The following is an 18,340-nucleotide window of genomic DNA, read 5'->3' on the forward strand; positions in this document are numbered from 1 at the left end:
AAACGAAGCAAGGACAGAAAGAGCAGAACCCAGTGCTACCCCCACCGCTCTACTCACCTCATCCTCTGACGCGTACGCAGCCCCGAGCTCTTCCCCGTCCTCGGCCGTGCTCTCCACTATCGCTGATGCTCCATTAGATGCTGCTGGCGGTGCTGGATCTTTAACAACTTGTGCTTTTTTCCTGTCTACCCCTTCCCACGCACTTTCCACTGCGTGGAGGATGTAGGCTGTCCTGGTCTCATCTCTAAGACAACAGCATTAAGGCCATTTCTAGACACAATATTCAGACCTCACCTTAGAATCAGAATCATTTCATTTGGAAGAGACCCTCAGGCTCGTCAAGTCCAACCATAACCCAACTTTAGCGCTAACCCATGTCCCTGAGAACCTCATCTAAACTCCTTTTAAACCCCTCCAGGGATGGTGACTCCAGCACTGCCCTGGGCAGCCTGTTCCAATGCCCCACAGCCCTTTGGGGAAGAAATTGTTCCCCAGATCCAACCTCAACCTTCCCTGGCGCAACCTGAGGCCTTGAAGTAACTATGCAATTTTCAGTGGCTTCCAAGCCTGTGCCTACATTAACATTAACATTCCCTCCTTTCTTTTTTTAAGAGGAGACTTCCCATCACCCACTGCCAGTCCTGCAGCTTCACCAGCGGCAGCGACCCTGGCAATGCCACCGGTGTGAAGGAATCGAAGAGCAGCCAGGGCTGCAAAACGCCACAGTGACAGCAAAGGATACAGTGTGAAGGAGGCTTGTTGGAGCAGACTGACATCATCCTCGACAGGGAACAGCTCATCATAGTCACGGAGAAATCTGAAAATGCAGAAGTTTAATCAGTCAAATTCAAGAATAAATTATGGGCAGAGCGGTCACATACCACCATCCCTGCTGTGCTACTGCGACTCCCTCACCGCTCAGGTGGAAACACATACAAACCTCTCGCCCAATGCTGAATTTCAGCACGGTTTGCCGTGTCTGATTTTGTTCCCATCATACTGCAGCACCACTTCCCCCCAAGCCAGAGCCAGCTGCAATGCTCCCCACGATGTCCAGACCCGTAACCCAGTGCCGCATTACAGAGAAAATATGGTTTATGACTTGAACATGACCAGAATGACAGCACCGTCAGGAGGACAAGATGGAATTCGCAGTTCTGCCGCTGATTCGCTTTGCATCTTCAGCATCAGCACTTAATATCTGCCCGGTCTGGTCACCCCACTTGAAAAGCACAGATCAGTAATAACAGCCTAACTTGTCAAGGCTAATTGCTAAATTGCTATCCTCCACTTTGAAAGCCTGGATTAAAGAGAGCGAAGAATAACATTCTCCAGCGTCACGCAACGTCCTCCTCATCTTTGCAATAAAGGCTGTACTGCAGCCTGAAATCCTCTCACAGCAGTTCTCCCAACTAGTCAGAATGATTTCTAACTCCCAAACGCATCGTAATGCCTCATAATAATGTCTTGGGCAATTCTGTTGTAAAGAATGGAAGAGGAGGGCAGCTGACCCTCCCCTCGGGCCTTTCCGCCAGCCTCACCTCTTCTCCTGAAGCACCGAAGTGAAGATCTGTAGAAACTCCTCAATAAAAGGCTGAATGTTCTCACAGCTGCAGGAGACAATGGCACAACGGAGTGAAAACCTCAGTGCTGAGCACAATCTCCACATTCTGCCTCACGAGCCAAACCAGTCACACTCAAATGAAGGGGAAATCCCGTTTGAAAAGAGATTTCAGGCCACTTTTTGGTTTTCGCAGGGGCAAAGGGTCAAATGGAAACAAGTTTCTTTTACGGCTTCAGCAAACATTTCACCCAGCTGGATAAAAGCTGTATCACAGTTAAAATTACAAGACTCAAAACAGACTTTACAAATCATAGTGAGATGCCTCAGACCTGCAATAAGCAGAAAAGGGCGTGTAGCCTTTTGTAATTGCACTCTTATTATATGGCTTGGGATTATAGCAGCGAACCTCCCAGAAAGTATGTGCTCACCTCTGTAAGAACATGTGCCAAAGAAACTCCCCATGCAACCTTTCGCTTTTAAGGCCTAAACCTCTCATTGGTGCAGATGCATCCAGCCTCCTGACGAGGCAGAACGCAGAGCACTCTCTGTGGCAGGTCAGTGTTAAGAGAAAGGTATTTGTCTAGGAGCCGGATACATCGTTTGCACAGTAGCCTCGGCTCCCGTCAAACCGGCAATGAGGGTCTGGAGCTGGCCTTTACTACCTCTGAAGTATATATAATCCTTAATACTGTGGAGTCTGAACGCGTTACATGCTTTAGTTCGTTTCTACTTTCAATATTGCAGTGGGTACTGAAAGGCAACACTCCGAAAGCAAAGGTAGGGCAAGGCTATTGCTCCTTTAAGGGCCGATTTACAGCATGGACTGGGTGAGAGTCCAGGTCACAAGGAAGCGAATCCAGGGCTCTCATAAGGAATTCCAGCAACAGACCCTCCTCATCTCCTCAACCAGTTCTGATATCAAACCAGGGAAAAAAGTCAAGTGGAACAGGAGCTGCAGAGACCAGTGATTGACACAACCACCGAGTACAGGCGGAGAACAGCCCAAGGCAGACAGGCCTTCCAGTCCAGATCCAGGTTCTCAGCTCTGTCCTCAACATGCAGCACAATTTTGGGTTATTTCACTTCTCTTCATCTCTCCATTTTAAAATAAGGATAGTTATACTTGCCTCCACTTTGAGATTACTCACAGAGCTATCAGTTAACAATTTTCACAGCAGGAGCGTGGGTAGAACAAGGTAAAGGCATCAGTATCCAGATTTGAAATGCCTGTTTTCAGTGACCTATAACACTGCATCGCTTTTGCTGTGGTGTCTCAGTCAAGGTGCCTACACGCAGCATGAGAATTCACTACTTAGTCACAAACTGAGGTCAGAAAGCTTGTTGGACCACAGGTTATCGCTACACACAGCTCACCACACCAATTCGGGATCACACAGCGTCAGCTGGGACACTCCCGCTGTGCGGGACCGCAGAGTTCTGAGCTCAGCCAAAGTCTTTGGCTCCAACCCCAACACAAATAGCAGCATCCGTTCATTTTCTGCAGTAAATCTGAATGAGGAAGGAATCTCCCGCGCAATGGCAATAACTGGCTAGAATCGCAGTGCCCGAGTGCCAATACCTGCTTTCTAAGATGGGCTGCAGACAGACTTGGTTTATTAGGATGTGAAAAGCTTCTATCATCTTCTTTCTGGAATGGGAAATTCTCCTCCACAAATCAGCAAAAACACTTGAGAGAGAGTAAAAGAACACACGGTTGGTGTCAGCACAAGAAATCTGCATCTTTAACACACCTTCGCTCCAGAGTTAACCCTCTAGAGGTGGCATTTGCATTAGCAGAATATTCGATTTGCTGTAAGAACCGGAAATCAGAGCCATTCCAGAGTCAATAAGGACAATCCACGCTCTAAACAAAGTTGGTCTCAATCCCCAGTTGTCCCAACAGCTAAGATACATGGTATCTCAACCGTACCAGCACAGTCTGTGCCTTAAAACGAGACCAATCTATAGTTATCATTCATGTTTTCACACTTTGCTACAATATGAAGGCATCTCCCATCAAGTCTCTCTTAGACAGCAGTGAAAGAAACTGTTAGTCCCCCCACTGCCCAAGAAAATTTGGAATTAAAAAAGCTCTTTCTTCAGAGCTCCCTAAAGCAGCATAAAACAAGAAGAGAGAAAGACTCTGCAGAGACGGGTAAAGCAGCCTGAAGTGAATTTTTAACTAAGCCCTGCGAGACTTTTATTGAAAAGAAAACGCAAACCTTTGCAGAGATTCTCACCTGTTATCCTCATAATGCCTCTTCTTTATTGCAGATTCCAGCTCAGGAATTGCCAATTCATAAAATGAAGCTAATCTGCAGAAAAGGGTGAAAAGAGAGTAAGTGTCAGCTGAGGTTTCCAAAAGCATTTGCTAAAAGACAAATCAAATAGTTAATTTCATTAAATTCTCACTAGCATTACACTTTAGCATTACCCCATTTTGGTATTTGGTCCCTGAAACACAAGTAAATACACAAAGAGCAGCACTCTAAGGAAACCACCTGGGCATCTTTGAAGACACAGGCATTTGAAAGGCATCACAACAGCAAAGGAGAAACATCCCAAACAAATTTGCGCTCTGCAAAGAGCCGAGATGCTCAAGCCCATCTCCAAACGGCCCCTCCCACCCTGATATCCTTATGGCCCTATATCTGCTGTATGCTAAAAACTGGGTATGAAACAAGATATGATCTCCAACAAAACCCTACTGGTCTTGCTATTCATCTCTGCTCTAGGTGGGCATTTAGATGAAGGTGTCCAACATGCAGAAAGCCTGCGAGGATGTTTCAATAGGATGGGGCAGGGGGGAAACAAAGGAAGTTTGTTTGCTCCGGGTTCACACCTTACATGCCAGGCAGCCCACAGCATCCCTTTTCTTGAGGGACCAAGCACCAGGAGATGCAGAAAAACACCCTCATAGAGTAACAGCCTGTACTGCTCCAGTAGTGGCTGGATGTTACTGATAATGGTTTACAGCACTTGGCACAACAGCCAAGCAGAGGCTCCATTAGGAACATTATGTCCAAGTCTCCTATTAAGAGCCAAATATGTTAAATGAGTATCCTTGAGGCAAACGTAGCAGGAGGTGGCCGACACTTTCAGTCCAAAAGAGAAATCACCGAGTGCCAGCGGATTGAATCAGGCTCACAGAGGTTCCAAAAAGATGACCCGTAAATCAGTTTTCCCTCCCCACACTCCGAGGACCTGGTCATTATTGAGAAGTAATAAAAACGTTGCTGTTGTCCCACCACACAGAGACCAAGACTATTTCAGCACATCTCTGACATCAGCAGTGGAATTAATAGCAAAGGCTTTCCTCCTCTGAGTAACCGAGCACACCGGCAGCGCTGCCTGCGAGCCAAACAGCCACCAGCGGTCCCCAGTCTGCTCTTCAATAACCACCTCTGGGACAACAGCCACAGAGGACAGAGTTACTGTCAGTAACCCCAGAGCAGTGTTACTCAATCCCTAAACCGCTGGCAGCTCTACGACTTCAGGGCTCTGCAACGCGATTGGAAACAAAAGCAAAATAAAAATGTGTGTTCGTTTGCAGCACCAAGCAAAGAAAACAGGGGAAATAAGGACAATAAAGGAGCGTTTTGCTTTGTCCTAACCAAAGGCTGTTACAAGACTCTACAAGATGCTCTGGGGGTTCAGAACACCTGGAGGAAGGTGGTTAAGTGCCACTCAAGGACTCGCAGCCTCTGTGGGAACACGCTCTGCTGTCTGGTCCTTGAGACCATCCTGACTCATCATTGCCACCGTGACCCGGAGCTGGACAGGAATTCGCTGTCAGGCAGCGGTGACAGCGCTGCCTCGTCACCCTCCCCCAGCCACGCAGCTTTTGCCAAACCTCAATAATATTCTCTAGCATAAAACGTCAAACAAAAATGTTTATTTTCAGACTTTGACAGACTATCACTTAGAAAGGCTTTCTACTGCTCCTGTTTCAGGTCCTAAGCTCTTCTTGTCCACAGCTCTTTCCTGCTCACCCCTCTCCACCCTGTCCAGAGCACATCGAGTACTGTTCAGCTGGGTTTTGAAACTGTCATGGTTTTCAGGCTCCAGGATCACTCAGGGATAACAGACAAGCTCTAGACATCCGCACATTAATTTCTTCCCTGGGAGTCTCTGTATTCCTCTGAGTGAACCTCGCAGTCTCCAGTTGCATTAAATCTGTCACCTCTTAACGATGAAGGCACTGGGACAGAACACAGCAGCACATTCAGTATTTCCAGTGTGCCAAGACAAGCTTTGTGTGCAGTTCGAAATGTACCTGTAGCAAAACTCATGTTTTTGGAAGGTCTGGCAAGCTGGTGGAAAGACATCAAGAAATGCCCAGAGCGTTGTGCAAGTGTCGCAAAGGTACAGCACGATATCCTTCAGCTCCTGAGAGACAAAGAGCAATTACTGAGAGGAAAGCCAGACAAGTTTTTCTGGGAACACAGTATAACTCACTAACAAGGACAACATTTTCAGATCGAGCCTTTTTCATGACTGCACAAGTCTGCTATCAATCATAAACACTTTGAACATTACTGGGTCTAGAGGCAACGTCTCTACTAAAACCTCGACCCTTTAAACATCTATAATACAATCCCAACTGCTCACTCTCATTAAAGATTCTGTGGAATTACGAGAATCCTCGTCAGATCCCATTCTGGACAGTGGCTTTGCCCTCTATATACCCTCTGCATACAGTATCCTTCCCCATGTCTCTGGAAGCACTGCAGTAATACAGGAATTAAAGAGATGAGTTCAGTGGTCCATTTCAGTGCAAGATGCATCTGTAGAGCAGCACTAACACCTCCCACGTACAGCCTGCATGACTAAGATTTCGTAGAAGACCACGCTCCATGAGCTGGGGCCTGGCTTTGTACAGCACCCAGCACTATTAACCCTCTGAATTAACTAGAATTAAAGTGCACTGCTGTTAAAAAACATTTCTGAAGAAAATAACTCTGATCACTGTCCGGGTTACACGGAGACTTCTGCCAGACACTCTGTCATATCGTTTATAAACCGGTTAAGCAAGAGAGATGCCAGGTTTAAAAAGAACCCACACTACAATGGATATGCTTGAAATGCACACGAGCAAAGCAACCAGCTCACGGTGGAAAGGCTTTATCATCAAGTCGCGCAACAAACAGTGAAACAATGACACGGAACCACGTGCTGCGTGAGCCACCAGGATTTGGGAACAGAATGACCCTCTGTGGCCCCACTGCTCTCCAGTCTGCAGGGTGACAAAGAGTAAAGTGCACAGAGCAACAGTTCTACCTGGAGGGGCATGTTTCCTGGAGTCACATTTACTCTTTCTTCCAATTTCTGGGGCTCAGCAGAGGCTCCTTCACACTGCAAGCCACACTTATGCAAAATATTGTTGAACACCTAGATCAAGAGAACAGAACAGCGATAAAACAGACGGGAAAACAGAGGGACATGCTTTATATGCAATACGTGACTATTTCCACACAGCACAGAGCTGTAGGAGATAAAAGGTGTGACAGACTCTTGCAGGAAGGGCCACGCTGCACCCCCAAAACGCCACACGACTTGTGCGCAGTTTATTGCGACTGCATGTGCTGGTGGTGCCGAGACACAGACTGCGGCCAATCCCAAACCCTCAGCTGGGTGAGAACATCAGGCAGCAAGGCCAACACGGGGAGGCCACTGGGATCCCCATTTGCAAGGGAGCGGTGGGACTGCTGGGACATTGACACCAACTCCTGTCGATGAGCTCGGTCCAACACCTTTCGGCCTGGAGGGCAGCAGGACAGATTTTGCAGTTCTTATTTATAAAGAATTTGAGGAGACGCTGATAGAACTAAGGTCCAGATTGCTAAAAACCTTTGGTGCAGGACCAGCTTCAAACCCACTGCTCTACATATGCACCTTGAGAGGTTTGTCAAACCCTCCTCCCAGAGACACGTGAATGGTGGCTGAAGGCACATGGACAAGAAGAAAGAGCCTCAAGTTGCGCCAGGGGAGGTTGAGGTTGGATGTGGGAACAATTTCTTCCCCAAAGGGCTGTGGGGCATTGGAACAGGCTGCCCAGGGCAGTGCTGGAGTCGCCATCCCTGGAGGGTTGGACAGACGGACATGAGGTTCTCAGGACATGGGGCAGGGACAGGGGTGGGTTATGGTTGGACTCCATGATCTCGAGGGTGTCTTCAACCAAAATGATTCTGTGATTCCAAGTTGCATACTTGGGGTTAGTGCTACTATTCTACAGTGTGCGTGAGCTCCTAAATCCACACAGGTATCAGCTCCTTTCAGACACAGCACAAGCACATATTCAGCTTTATGATCATCTTTGATCTGTGAGACTCGCACACGTGAGATACACCCGTATCACCCTGTGACGGTTGCCAAAATACACAGAAAGAAACCAGCGTTCTGCAGAGAAACTGCTGACATGGTGCATCCCAAAAAGCAAATTGAACCTCTGCTGTCCTCCCCAGTAATTCATTTGCTCTTGCATCCTATAACATTTTTTAAAGATATATCACCTCTGAGATTAACCTCTAACAGTTTCTTAGCACACAGACAAAAAGAAGAATGTAGACTTTCAAAAAGTCAAGTGACATTATAGGTTCCTTGGGGTAAACAGTATCTCAGGCATTTTATTTTTGTGCATAGATGAGCTTTCTGAGGACATAAACATGACATTTTCAGGGTACAAAGATGTCAAGGTACCTTGATTTCTCCCTCAGGTTAAATGCGAATCCTGCTTACCGAGTCTGGGGAATATACAAACTGCTTAGAAAAATGAAAGCTTAGACATGGAGAGGCGCCAAATACCTTTTGTATGGCAACAGCACATCCTTTCCAATGGATTTTCATATACTCCTGAGAACCTGCTGTGTTAACGCTAACCTATTCCACTATGTCAAGTCTTCGCTACCTCTCATAGTCTCTAGAGTTTGGTGTTCTAAATTTCAATGCTGCTGCTGCTTTGGGGTGAGGTGGGATACAAAGAATACTTTTGGAGCCAGCTAATGAAAATTCCTTGAGATTAACTGCAGAGAATGAAAAAAATTACATAAGGTAACAAGAAATAGTCATCAAGTAGTAGTTTTAGATAAAGTTTCAAAACCTACCTGGCAATATTAACATAAACTAGAAAAAGTAAGTAATTACAAATCCATTTTGCCTGCCTATGGCCATACTTGCTCCCTTTCCGCGCTCTAAAGGATTCCACATCTCAGGATGACAGGACAAGGAGAACGCGGTACCTGCAGGACAGTGGGCAGAGTTTCGTCCAGGTCACCGAAGTAACTTGGTTGCTGAGTGAAGATGTTTTCTGAGAAGAGAGGGGGAAGAAGATCATCTCCATTAGGTCAGACATTGGTGCCAACGAACAGATTTGCACCACAAGATGTACTTGTGTCACTGCTGACACCCCCAGACGCGGGTAATCACCATTTTGGACACGGGCACAGGCTCACGACTCAACTCGCTGCCCATCAACCCCTCAGTGCAACTGGGGAACAGGGAGCGAGCTCACGCTCATCAGAGCGGAGCAAACGAGATGTCAGATGGTACGTGCGCAGAGGCTGAATCAATGAATAATGCAAATACTACCGCTAAACATTCCTCGTTCCTTTCTCTGACAACTGGAGTTGACTTTTAATTACTGATAACAGTTCAGCATGCACTGGAGAATGATCTGCAAAATATTTCTTAAAGGTAATGAGGCTTTAGTAATACCTGCTATTATATTACTAGGACTTCATTATCCTCACAAAATACTCCACCGAATAATGGCATACCATAAATCCCCGCCAAGTAAGCACAGAAGCTGCCTATTTCCCTGTGAATTACTGTTCAGCTGATGAAAATTAACAGAGTTCTCCAGCAAGGACAGAGCACCAGGAAGAGTTATGAGACGGGTTTCAGAAAAATTTATACCCTGAGAAGAATCTAAAGTTTATCAAGTTATGAATTACACACCAGAGCTGCTCACGCCATTACAGTCATAACATAATGCAAGTAATCAGGTGGGGAAATCATTGGTTACTTGCGTACAGCGTTATTGCATTGCACACCAGAGCATACATATAATTCAAATGAGGTTTCATACGCTTCGGCCTTCTTCAGCATATTTGAAGACCCAGAGAAGTTAAAGCTTCCCATTTAAAAGAGAACTATCTATCTTGTCCTGCCTCCTTCCTACCTCCGAGGCTTGACAGATTAATTTAGAGTGTAAGTTACTGGATTCAAAAATGCAAAGGTTTAATGTCTAAGCTCTTCTGGTCTGGAAATCTGGCTGTGGGATGTGTTGTCTAATGCTTCTCACATTAGCCAGCTTGGAAATGAGACAAAATAACTACCAAAGAAAGGAAAAACTTTCATTACATGGACTGCAGACAACGTGGGTTAGAATTTCAGAAGAGCTCACTTAACCCAGGGTTAGGGTTAACATCCACCTGTGCTCAGGTGGATGTTAAAGATCACAGGTGAAGAGAGCCCAGGATAAAGACAGAAGCTAAACCAATATGCCCTCTCTTCATTATGCAGGTTTTAGTGTCCACGGCATTACTAAATATGCACTTGCAACTAAGACTGTACAGACACAAAGAAATCTGGGGATAAGCACAGCTTGAGCAATGTTCTGAAGTGCTTCGTGCTTTGAAGGCACAATATAAATCAGTGTCCGCACTGAAATTTCAAGTTCTCCTACTTCATCGGCCAGTGATTACTTCACTTTCCACATTTCACTCGGTTCCCAACTTTGGGAACAAAAGCACTCGTATGAGCAGCTGGACTGAGCCCCACGTCCCCCCCCTCCTCCCGCCCTGCCCAGGGACCGACGTGTTTGCCCCTTCCCACCAACCCCAGGATTTTACAGCCCTCAGGGTCCCCCCACAGCGCCCGAACACACGTTTCACTGGCATGGGAAACAACTGCTGAGGCAGAACCGAACGTTGACGCCCCAAGTCCAGCTCAGGACAGCCGAGCAGCTGGACATAAATGAAGCCCACAAGAAAAAGAGAAATCAGTTATCTGATCTGTAGAAATTACAGATTCTGGTTGGTACCGAACAGTTTGTTTTCAGAGTGGTATGAAACCCCACTCATCACTTGCCATTATATGAGTAAGCAAAAGCCTAAACGCAGCAAGCTGTTCCTTGGCTTGAACTTACCAATCATCTTCTGGAGCAGGAGACTGTTGCCTTTTCCAAAGAGCACACAGAGATCCAGAATTTTAGGGATGTCGAACAGGAAGTTATTGTAGATAATTTCTCCAAAGACTGCGGGAGTGATAAAATGATCCTACAAAGAAAAAATTTAAAGTAATTTAAAGGCTAATCCATATTTTACCCTGCAAGAACTGCAGTGTTATAACTAAACCTTGTGAAAACATCTCTCAGAGGTGTGTTATGGATTTTGTTTCATAGAAGACAGCAATTCTGCTTACACGGGCTTTTGCAAAGCCCTCCATCCCCATGCTCCCAGCTCCTTCTCACTGCCACTACATCCACCCCGCTGGCCTCACACCACAAAATGAACCAACTGACCTAAAAGTTAAAAAGAACAACCCCTACCTACAGTTCATTCAGTTCCCAGACCTGGCTCCTGCCACAACAAAAGAAACAGCTGAGCTGATGCAAGAACACTCAGCTCAGGAGCAGAATGAGCAACCCGGCATAGGAACGGCTTAACTGGCACTAACACTGAAAAAATACATGTGAGATCGCAGCCTGAGGTTATCAGTACCCTGGTGAAGTGGAATCAAGGCACCAAAGACAGCTACAGCAGTGACAAGTAGGAAGAAAACCCGGGGACTGCAGCTCTATCCTCTGACTGCTAGAACACTGTCAAAAACTAATAGCATTAAAGGAATTTATTCTAAAATTCTAGATGACAAAAATTCCATTGTCTTTGACACCGAGAAGCCGGCAAGCTGCAACACGATTCTGGATTTTCAGAAGACAAATTTGCCCACGATAGCAAATGTTTTCAGTCCCAGTGAGAGGCTGTACGCACGTTCCCCTGCGACAACGGAGGGACAGGGCTTTACGCGGCCCAGGTCCAATTTCCAGAACTCCTGCTGACTGCCTGCGTGACAACAGCCTATTCATTCTCTTCAAATTACTCAACTATCAAATGGTTTCAAATACTCGTCTGCCTCATCGGAGCGGTGAGATTTAATCAGATCCTGGAATGAAAGGCACCATAGAGGTGTCAGGTACTTATGCGGAAGTGGTGCCAGCTGCAGGCTCCAGCATTCCCTCTACCTGCTCCTGCCTCCAACGTCTTTCCTCAAAATGTCCTGAACGTCACCACCGTGATAATCGAGAGAATCAGTACATCGCTAAATAACACATCATAAATAACACACAGCGAGGGTATCGAGGGAGCAATTGCTAAAACACGAGGTGCCTCATCCTACCCAAAGGCCTTGTGAAAACCCCACAAGCTGCTCACGGGAGCTACACTCACACAATTAGGGCTGAGCATGTCTTTCAATTACAATGCCAAGAAAACAGTAATTTAGAGCAATTTCATCGTGTACCCAAAACCCAGGGAAAGTTCAAGGAGAGACAAGTACTAGCACAGATGTGCTGGGTTTGGCTGGGGCAGAGTCAGTTTTCTCCACAGCAGCCGGTACAGGGCTGTGGGTTGGATTTGTGCTGCAGAGCTGATAATTCGGGGATGTTTTTGTCATTGCTGAGCAGCACTTACACAGCCGAGGCCTTTTCTGCTCCTCACCCCACCAGCGAGTGGGCTGGGGGAGCACATAGTGGGGCTAGCTGACCAGGGGATACCCCACACCGTATGTCACGCTCAGTATAGAAAGCTTGGGAAAGGAGAAGGAAGCGGGGGGACACTTAGAATGATGGCGTTTGACTTCCCCTTCCCCAGTAACCGTTATGTGTGATAGGGCCCGGCTGTCCCGGGGATGGCTGAACACCTCCCTGCAATGGGAAACAGGCAATGAATCCTTTGGTTTGCTTTGCTTGTGCACGCAGCTTTTGCTTTACCTATTAAACAGCCTTTATCTCAACTGATGAATTTTCTCTGCCATCCCACTGAGGGGCGGGTGAGTGAGTGGCTGCGTGGGCCTCAGTTGCCGGCTGGGTTACACTATGACACCAGATTACACAACACTGCACGGTGCAGAGGAAGCAGCATTGAGGGAGCGAACGCTTGGCCACTGGTGGCCCAAAGATCCTCTGTTCCATGCAGCCGATGTTCCAAGTTCCAAGGCCAACACGCTCTTTTTTCTCTTATAACAATATATCACTACACCACATGTGGCTAACCTGCTGTTACTTCGCTGATTGCTCAGATATCCTTCCTAAGCAATCATTGCATAGCTCAGACACTTCAGCTCTGAGTGGTTATCACCTCCATACAGACAAACAGACTGATAAAAATAGTTGGACACGCAGGTAAGAAACACGATTAATTTCTCCAGTTGTCTTTTTCCCTAAACCACAAAGCCTGGAGCACCTGCAAGGCAAAGAAATATTTACCTTGGACTCCTTGTGAGTGGACATCCTGAGGAAGGTCAGGAAGACGCTCCGATGGAGACATTTCTGCACGTCGTTCACCTCCGGATGGCAATCCAACGAGGCATCGAACTTGCGAGGGGCATAGCACAGGTAGGAGTCCAGACATTTCTGAAGCGTCTCATCAAATATCACCTTGCACAACCAAAGACAAGGAAATGGAAAGAAGGAAATGTCACACGCTCATGGGCAGCCCAGTTAAACTTAAAAGCAACCTGAAACATTCAACAATGCTAAAAGGATTCGCATGTGCATCAAATACAAGCAAAGTCTTAAAATCCACAATGAAAATCCATAGGGAAACACTACTTTCTTTGCACTCTAAGGTGCAGTAATTGAAATTAAAATGCTTAACAAATGACATAATGAACATGTACAAGTCTTTACGAAAATGACTTAAAGTTTGTGGCTTTTACAAGCATGTAGATTGTTCAGGTTTTTTCTTCAGTGTCCACAAAACAATTTTTACCTGGCACCAAAATCTGTCATGAGGCAAAGCCAGAAGCCAGTTCAGGTCATCCGCAATGAATTTTGCTCGCTCCAAGAACTCTTCCACTAAAGCAGGGTCTCTAACAACAGGCGGCGGTCTGTATAGCACAAAAGACCGATCTGCTTTTATTTCTGGGTGCTGCAGAAAGCCAAAACATTGTATTAAAACTACAGACCAAGTGACAGGAATGCCCAGTTCCCATTTGCACTGCTCACCAAATTTTAGGAAACCAGCAAAAAAATGACACTTGAATGTGATCTGACATTCAGTTCCCTGGGAAGTTCCCATTTTCTAATCTTTCAAGGCACCAGTGGGTTTGTATCCTTATTTATCAGCAATATTTTCAGACCTTCACAATCAGGTGCACTCTGTTAACCCACAGCCTTGCAAAGCAATCCTCCCATGCCTTCAAAACAAACAGCACCACCTCCATGTCATGGCTCTGAAATGTGGCCCACACTCTCTCTTCTTCCTCCAAACTGGTTCTTGTGCAACATTCCACAGAGTCAAACTGACACGATGACCAAATACAGAGAAGAAACATTTCACTACCCTTCCCAAGGGTTTTCCCAGATACTCAAGTTGCGCCGGGGTGGTTTAGATTGGATATTAGGAAAAAATTCTTCATGGAAAGGGCTGTTGGGCATCGGAAGAGGCTGCCCAGGGCAATGGTGGAGTCACCATCCCTGGAGTGGTTTAAAAGGCACTGAGATGAGGTTCTCAGGGACATGGGGCAGTGCTGGAGTATGGCTGGAGTCAATGATGCTGAGGTTCTCTGCCAACTGAACTGATTCTACGATTCCCACCCTAGAACGAGAATCCCGTTGAGCGGCGGGCAGCAGCTTTGAGCTGCTCAACCCACATGTACACCCAGGGCAAACCTCCCCCCGAGCGAGCAGCATTAACGGCTCTCTCCAGGCCTCCTTCTTTCTGGGAGAAAAAAAGTGACTGTGGATTTTATTTTCTGATTTCAGCCAGCTGAAGCCATGAGGCAGGAGGTTACGGGATGCAGTCAGTGGATGGACTGATCCTGGTGCTACAGCTCAGAGCTGAACTTCACGCAGAGCTGGCTGAAGCTCCCAAAGTATTGCAGCAAAATTTACATTGCTAATCTGGCTGTTTCTTGAAAGAATAAGGAGTTCTGGGAGAACAATTTCCTATAGATCCTGAATACAATAAGTTTTCATTCATCCATCACTGGAAAAAAATTCTCAACTATCTGAATGTGCTAAAACATGAAAAGAACAATTGAAGGTGGAAGCTGACCCGATTTCATCATACCCTACACCAACAACTAGTTACGCGCAGGCCCGAAGAAATAACAACAACTTGTGAAAGGTCTTGTTTGCCTTTCAGGAAAAACACAGCTCACCAGTGCCGGTAAAGTCCGCAGCTTCCCTGTCTTGGGATCCCTTTCGGTCAGCTGGAGCTCATCCAGAGGCAGCGCTGGCATCCTGACCACTCGCTCCTCCCGCGGCAAACTGCAAAACAAAAGCACAGGATGCGTTTTACAAGGTCAATCAATCAAAAGCACAACAAAAGAGATCGCAGCCTTCCCAAAACACACATTCAGCAGCTGGAAATATATTTACGCAGAGCAATTTATCCACCACCTGAATGCCAAACCTTCAGGGAACACCCGAGAGCCACCTTCACGTGGCTTGGAAGAAACCTGGAAAGTGGTGCTCAATTCTCACGCCTGGTCCTTACTGAGAGGCCACAGACTCCTTCCAGGACAAGAAAAAACATTTGGGGATATTGTTTAATATGGAAACTTGATATTTAAACCTGGTTCCTGAAGATTTGGGTTGAACTTTCCGCTTTTGAGTGCCTGCTGTCTCCTGATAGTACAAAGCGGAGAGGCGACCAAAACGGGTCCTGCCCACACGTGATTAAAGGATATTTTTGGTGCTGATGTGGCAGAATCACCCGGTCCTCACGCAGACATGGATGAGGCTACAAAACGCAGCCTTCCCCTCCCTGCCAGCCCCGGTGTGCTCACAGAACCACCTTTTCACCTTCAGCGGCATTTTCAGGCTCCGAAATATCGCAATGAGCTTTCTGAAATTAACTGCAAGTCAAACAATTCAAAAGAATGTTATGCGCATTGTTAAAGAAGTATTAATGAGAAATAAAAACTGGAGGTTCACAGAGCTTCTGATTTCTTGGGGGATTTATAGTATTATGATTTCTGCGAAATAGTATTAAAAAGTTATGTTCTTGTTAAGGTCTAAATCACAAGTCTTATATGCATATTGAATTGCATTCACATTGCCTGGGCAGAATAACAGTTAAAACAAGACAAGTGTCTTTAGAGCTGAACAACACAGATTCAGGAGCAGGGTCAGTTTAGGCAGCAAGTGAAGGAGTAATATTTTTACTTCCAGATAATTTGTCACCTATGGATTTAGGCAAAAAATGTGTCACCTAATGTTTTAGAATTCAATTTAAAAAAAGAAAAAAAAGAAGGTAGAGCAATGTCAATACACACAGGCCAGAAAACTTAAAATAATGGTGTCTTTCCAAGGGAGTTTAAAGATTAGAATATTAACAGGAACATTTTCAGATTTTTGTGATTAATAATTTGTTTGGGGAAAAAAAAAAAAAGCAAGTTTTCAGCAGAATAAGCAAAACTGTTTTTCAGCTCTCATCATATATTTAATTTAGCTTTTACAATTTCTCGAGCCATTCCGAAAACCGCACGTAGAAGCGTGTGTTTGCAACAAGGAAAAAAGCGTCTCAATTCAAGCCTGCCAAGCATCAAAGTCTCTGGTCCAAGTCAAATACCCCTTGGAAGGGACAGGCCCTCAGCCAAAGGTTTGTTCATCGGGGGAACAGAATAAACCTGAGTACAGAACATCCTCAACACAGAGAATCACCCCAATCAGTATCATATGCTTCCCTGCACAAGGGCTTTGGTCTAAACTACAAGAACATGATTAATTTATTGCACCCTGTGCTTTCAGGCACAGGGTGTAAAATCCAAACAGCCCTGACAAACAAGAAAATAAACTAGACTTCTGCCAGAAAAACTTCTTTTCGCAGCATCAGAAGTGTTCTCTGCCTCACACATCCCATCATCCAGGAGGAGCCCGGACAGGGGGACACGCTGCTGGGGCCCAGGAACCCCCCCAGTGCGGCGGGCAGGGTGCCCGCTGCAGCTTCGCTGATGGTGGTGTTGTACATCACACGTACAGATGAGGAGGGAGCTGGAGCACAGACACCCCCTCCCCTACATGTGCTTTGACATTCCCAGCCCCAATTTTCCCTCAGGCATCTCCAGCAGTGACACCCACCCAGCTGTGCACCCACTGCCAAGCCAGGAACCAGCTCCAGTGCCCCACACACCCCTCCAGCCACTGCCCACCCTAGGCCCAGCCACCTCCTCCCAGCTCTGCCAGTGCTGCCACAGGCCCTGGAATCACAGAACCATTTCGGTTGGAAAAGCCCCTCGGGAACATCAAGTCCAACCATAACCCACCCCTGGCACTGCCCCACGTCCTGAGAACCTCATGTCCGTCTGTCCAACCCTCCAGGGATGGTGACTCCAGCACTGCCCTGGGCAGCCTGTTCCAATGCCCCACAGCCCTTTGGGGAAGAAATTGTTCCCACATCCAACCTCAACCTCCCCTGGCGCAACTTGAGGCCGTTTCCTCTGCTCCTGGCGCTTGTTCCTGGGGAGCAGAGCCCGACCCCCCTGGCTCCAAGCTCCTTTCAGGCAGTTCAGAGATCAGAAGGTCTCCCCTCAGCTCCTGTTCTCCAGCTGAACCCCCAGGTCCCTCAGCCGCTCCATCACACTTGTGCTCCAGCCCCTCACCAGCTCCGTTTCCTTCTCTCAACTCGCTCCAGCACCTCAAGGCCTTTCTTGGCGTGAGGGGCCCAGAACTGCCCCCAGGATACACGTTCTGGCCTCCCCAGTGCCCAGCACGGGCGGACGGGCCTACAACAGGCCCCGGACCCACCACAGGCCCCGACAACTTTCTCCAGCCCCAAATAAGCAGAGCCCCGTCCCTCCTGACACCCCCTTGGGTCACTGCCACCGCGCTGCCCCCGCCCTACCAGGCCCGGTCACCCGCCCAGCCCCTGCACCCCACACGGTCCCGCTCCGGCGCCCGAGTCCCCGTTACCAGCAGCCACGTCCCGCCGCCGGCACCGCGCTTCCGCAGCCAAACAGCCCTTCCGGTGCCGAGCGGAAGTGGCCGGGGTGGGCGGAGCCTGCGTGGCGCCGCAGGTGGGAGCGGCGGGTGTGTCGGTGCCGGCAGCGGCGGGGCTGGGGGACCGCACAGGTTTTCCTTTTGGAATAAAACCAGCTAATTAAATCAGTCACCCTATTAACTTACTCGGACTGACCCACCCGGGAGGGAGGGTCACCGCCCGCCCCAGCGCGGGTGTCACACTGCGGGACAAGGGTAATTCTTGCCAATTAATACAGGCACGATTAAGCCCAGCTGAGGTCAGTGACGCTTTGACTCCCGGAGAGGGGTGTGGGGGACAGACACACCGACTGTCACCAACCCCGGTGCTCTGAAGAGTCTCGGTTCTGCTTCTTCACCACAGGGAATTCTGCCTAAACGTAGGCCAGAGTCCAGCTTGAGATGGTGGAGCAGCCTAAAATAGCAACTGCGCTGTGCCTGCTGGCATGGGGCTAAGTGGGAATGGGGCTGTAGTGAGGTTCCAGCTTCTGTTCCCGAATCAGACCCCTTGCAGACTCTGGATCGTGGGTGTTTCCACTCACAGAATCCCAGAATGTCGGGTTGAAGGGCCC

At 47.5% G+C, this 18,340-nt stretch overlaps 1 protein-coding gene across 1 annotated transcript in view; it reads right to left on the reverse strand.

Annotated features, from left to right (window-relative positions):
* Window positions 1-17,846, reverse strand: part of ASCC2 (activating signal cointegrator 1 complex subunit 2) — a 29,498-nt gene extending 11,652 nt beyond the window's left edge. The window contains exons 1-13 of the mRNA XM_013367128.3: window positions 17,703-17,846; window positions 14,948-15,056; window positions 13,555-13,713; window positions 13,050-13,220; window positions 10,713-10,842; window positions 8,803-8,870; window positions 6,845-6,955; window positions 5,841-5,953; window positions 3,805-3,879; window positions 3,144-3,251; window positions 1,542-1,610; window positions 743-817; window positions 58-244 (exon numbers count right to left, since the gene is read on the reverse strand). Of these exons, the coding sequence (XP_013222582.2) occupies window positions 58-244; window positions 743-817; window positions 1,542-1,610; window positions 3,144-3,251; window positions 3,805-3,879; window positions 5,841-5,953; window positions 6,845-6,955; window positions 8,803-8,870; window positions 10,713-10,842; window positions 13,050-13,220; window positions 13,555-13,713; window positions 14,948-15,028 (1,347 nt within the window). The 5' untranslated portion in view covers window positions 15,029-15,056; window positions 17,703-17,846. The remainder of the gene's footprint in view (window positions 1-57; window positions 245-742; window positions 818-1,541; window positions 1,611-3,143; window positions 3,252-3,804; window positions 3,880-5,840; window positions 5,954-6,844; window positions 6,956-8,802; window positions 8,871-10,712; window positions 10,843-13,049; window positions 13,221-13,554; window positions 13,714-14,947; window positions 15,057-17,702) is intronic.
* Window positions 17,847-18,340: the final 494 nt, after the last annotated feature.

This window comes from Columba livia, chromosome 17, assembly GCF_036013475.1.
Source record: "Columba livia isolate bColLiv1 breed racing homer chromosome 17, bColLiv1.pat.W.v2, whole genome shotgun sequence".
In the NCBI taxonomy this organism is placed as follows: domain Eukaryota; kingdom Metazoa; phylum Chordata; class Aves; order Columbiformes; family Columbidae; genus Columba; species Columba livia.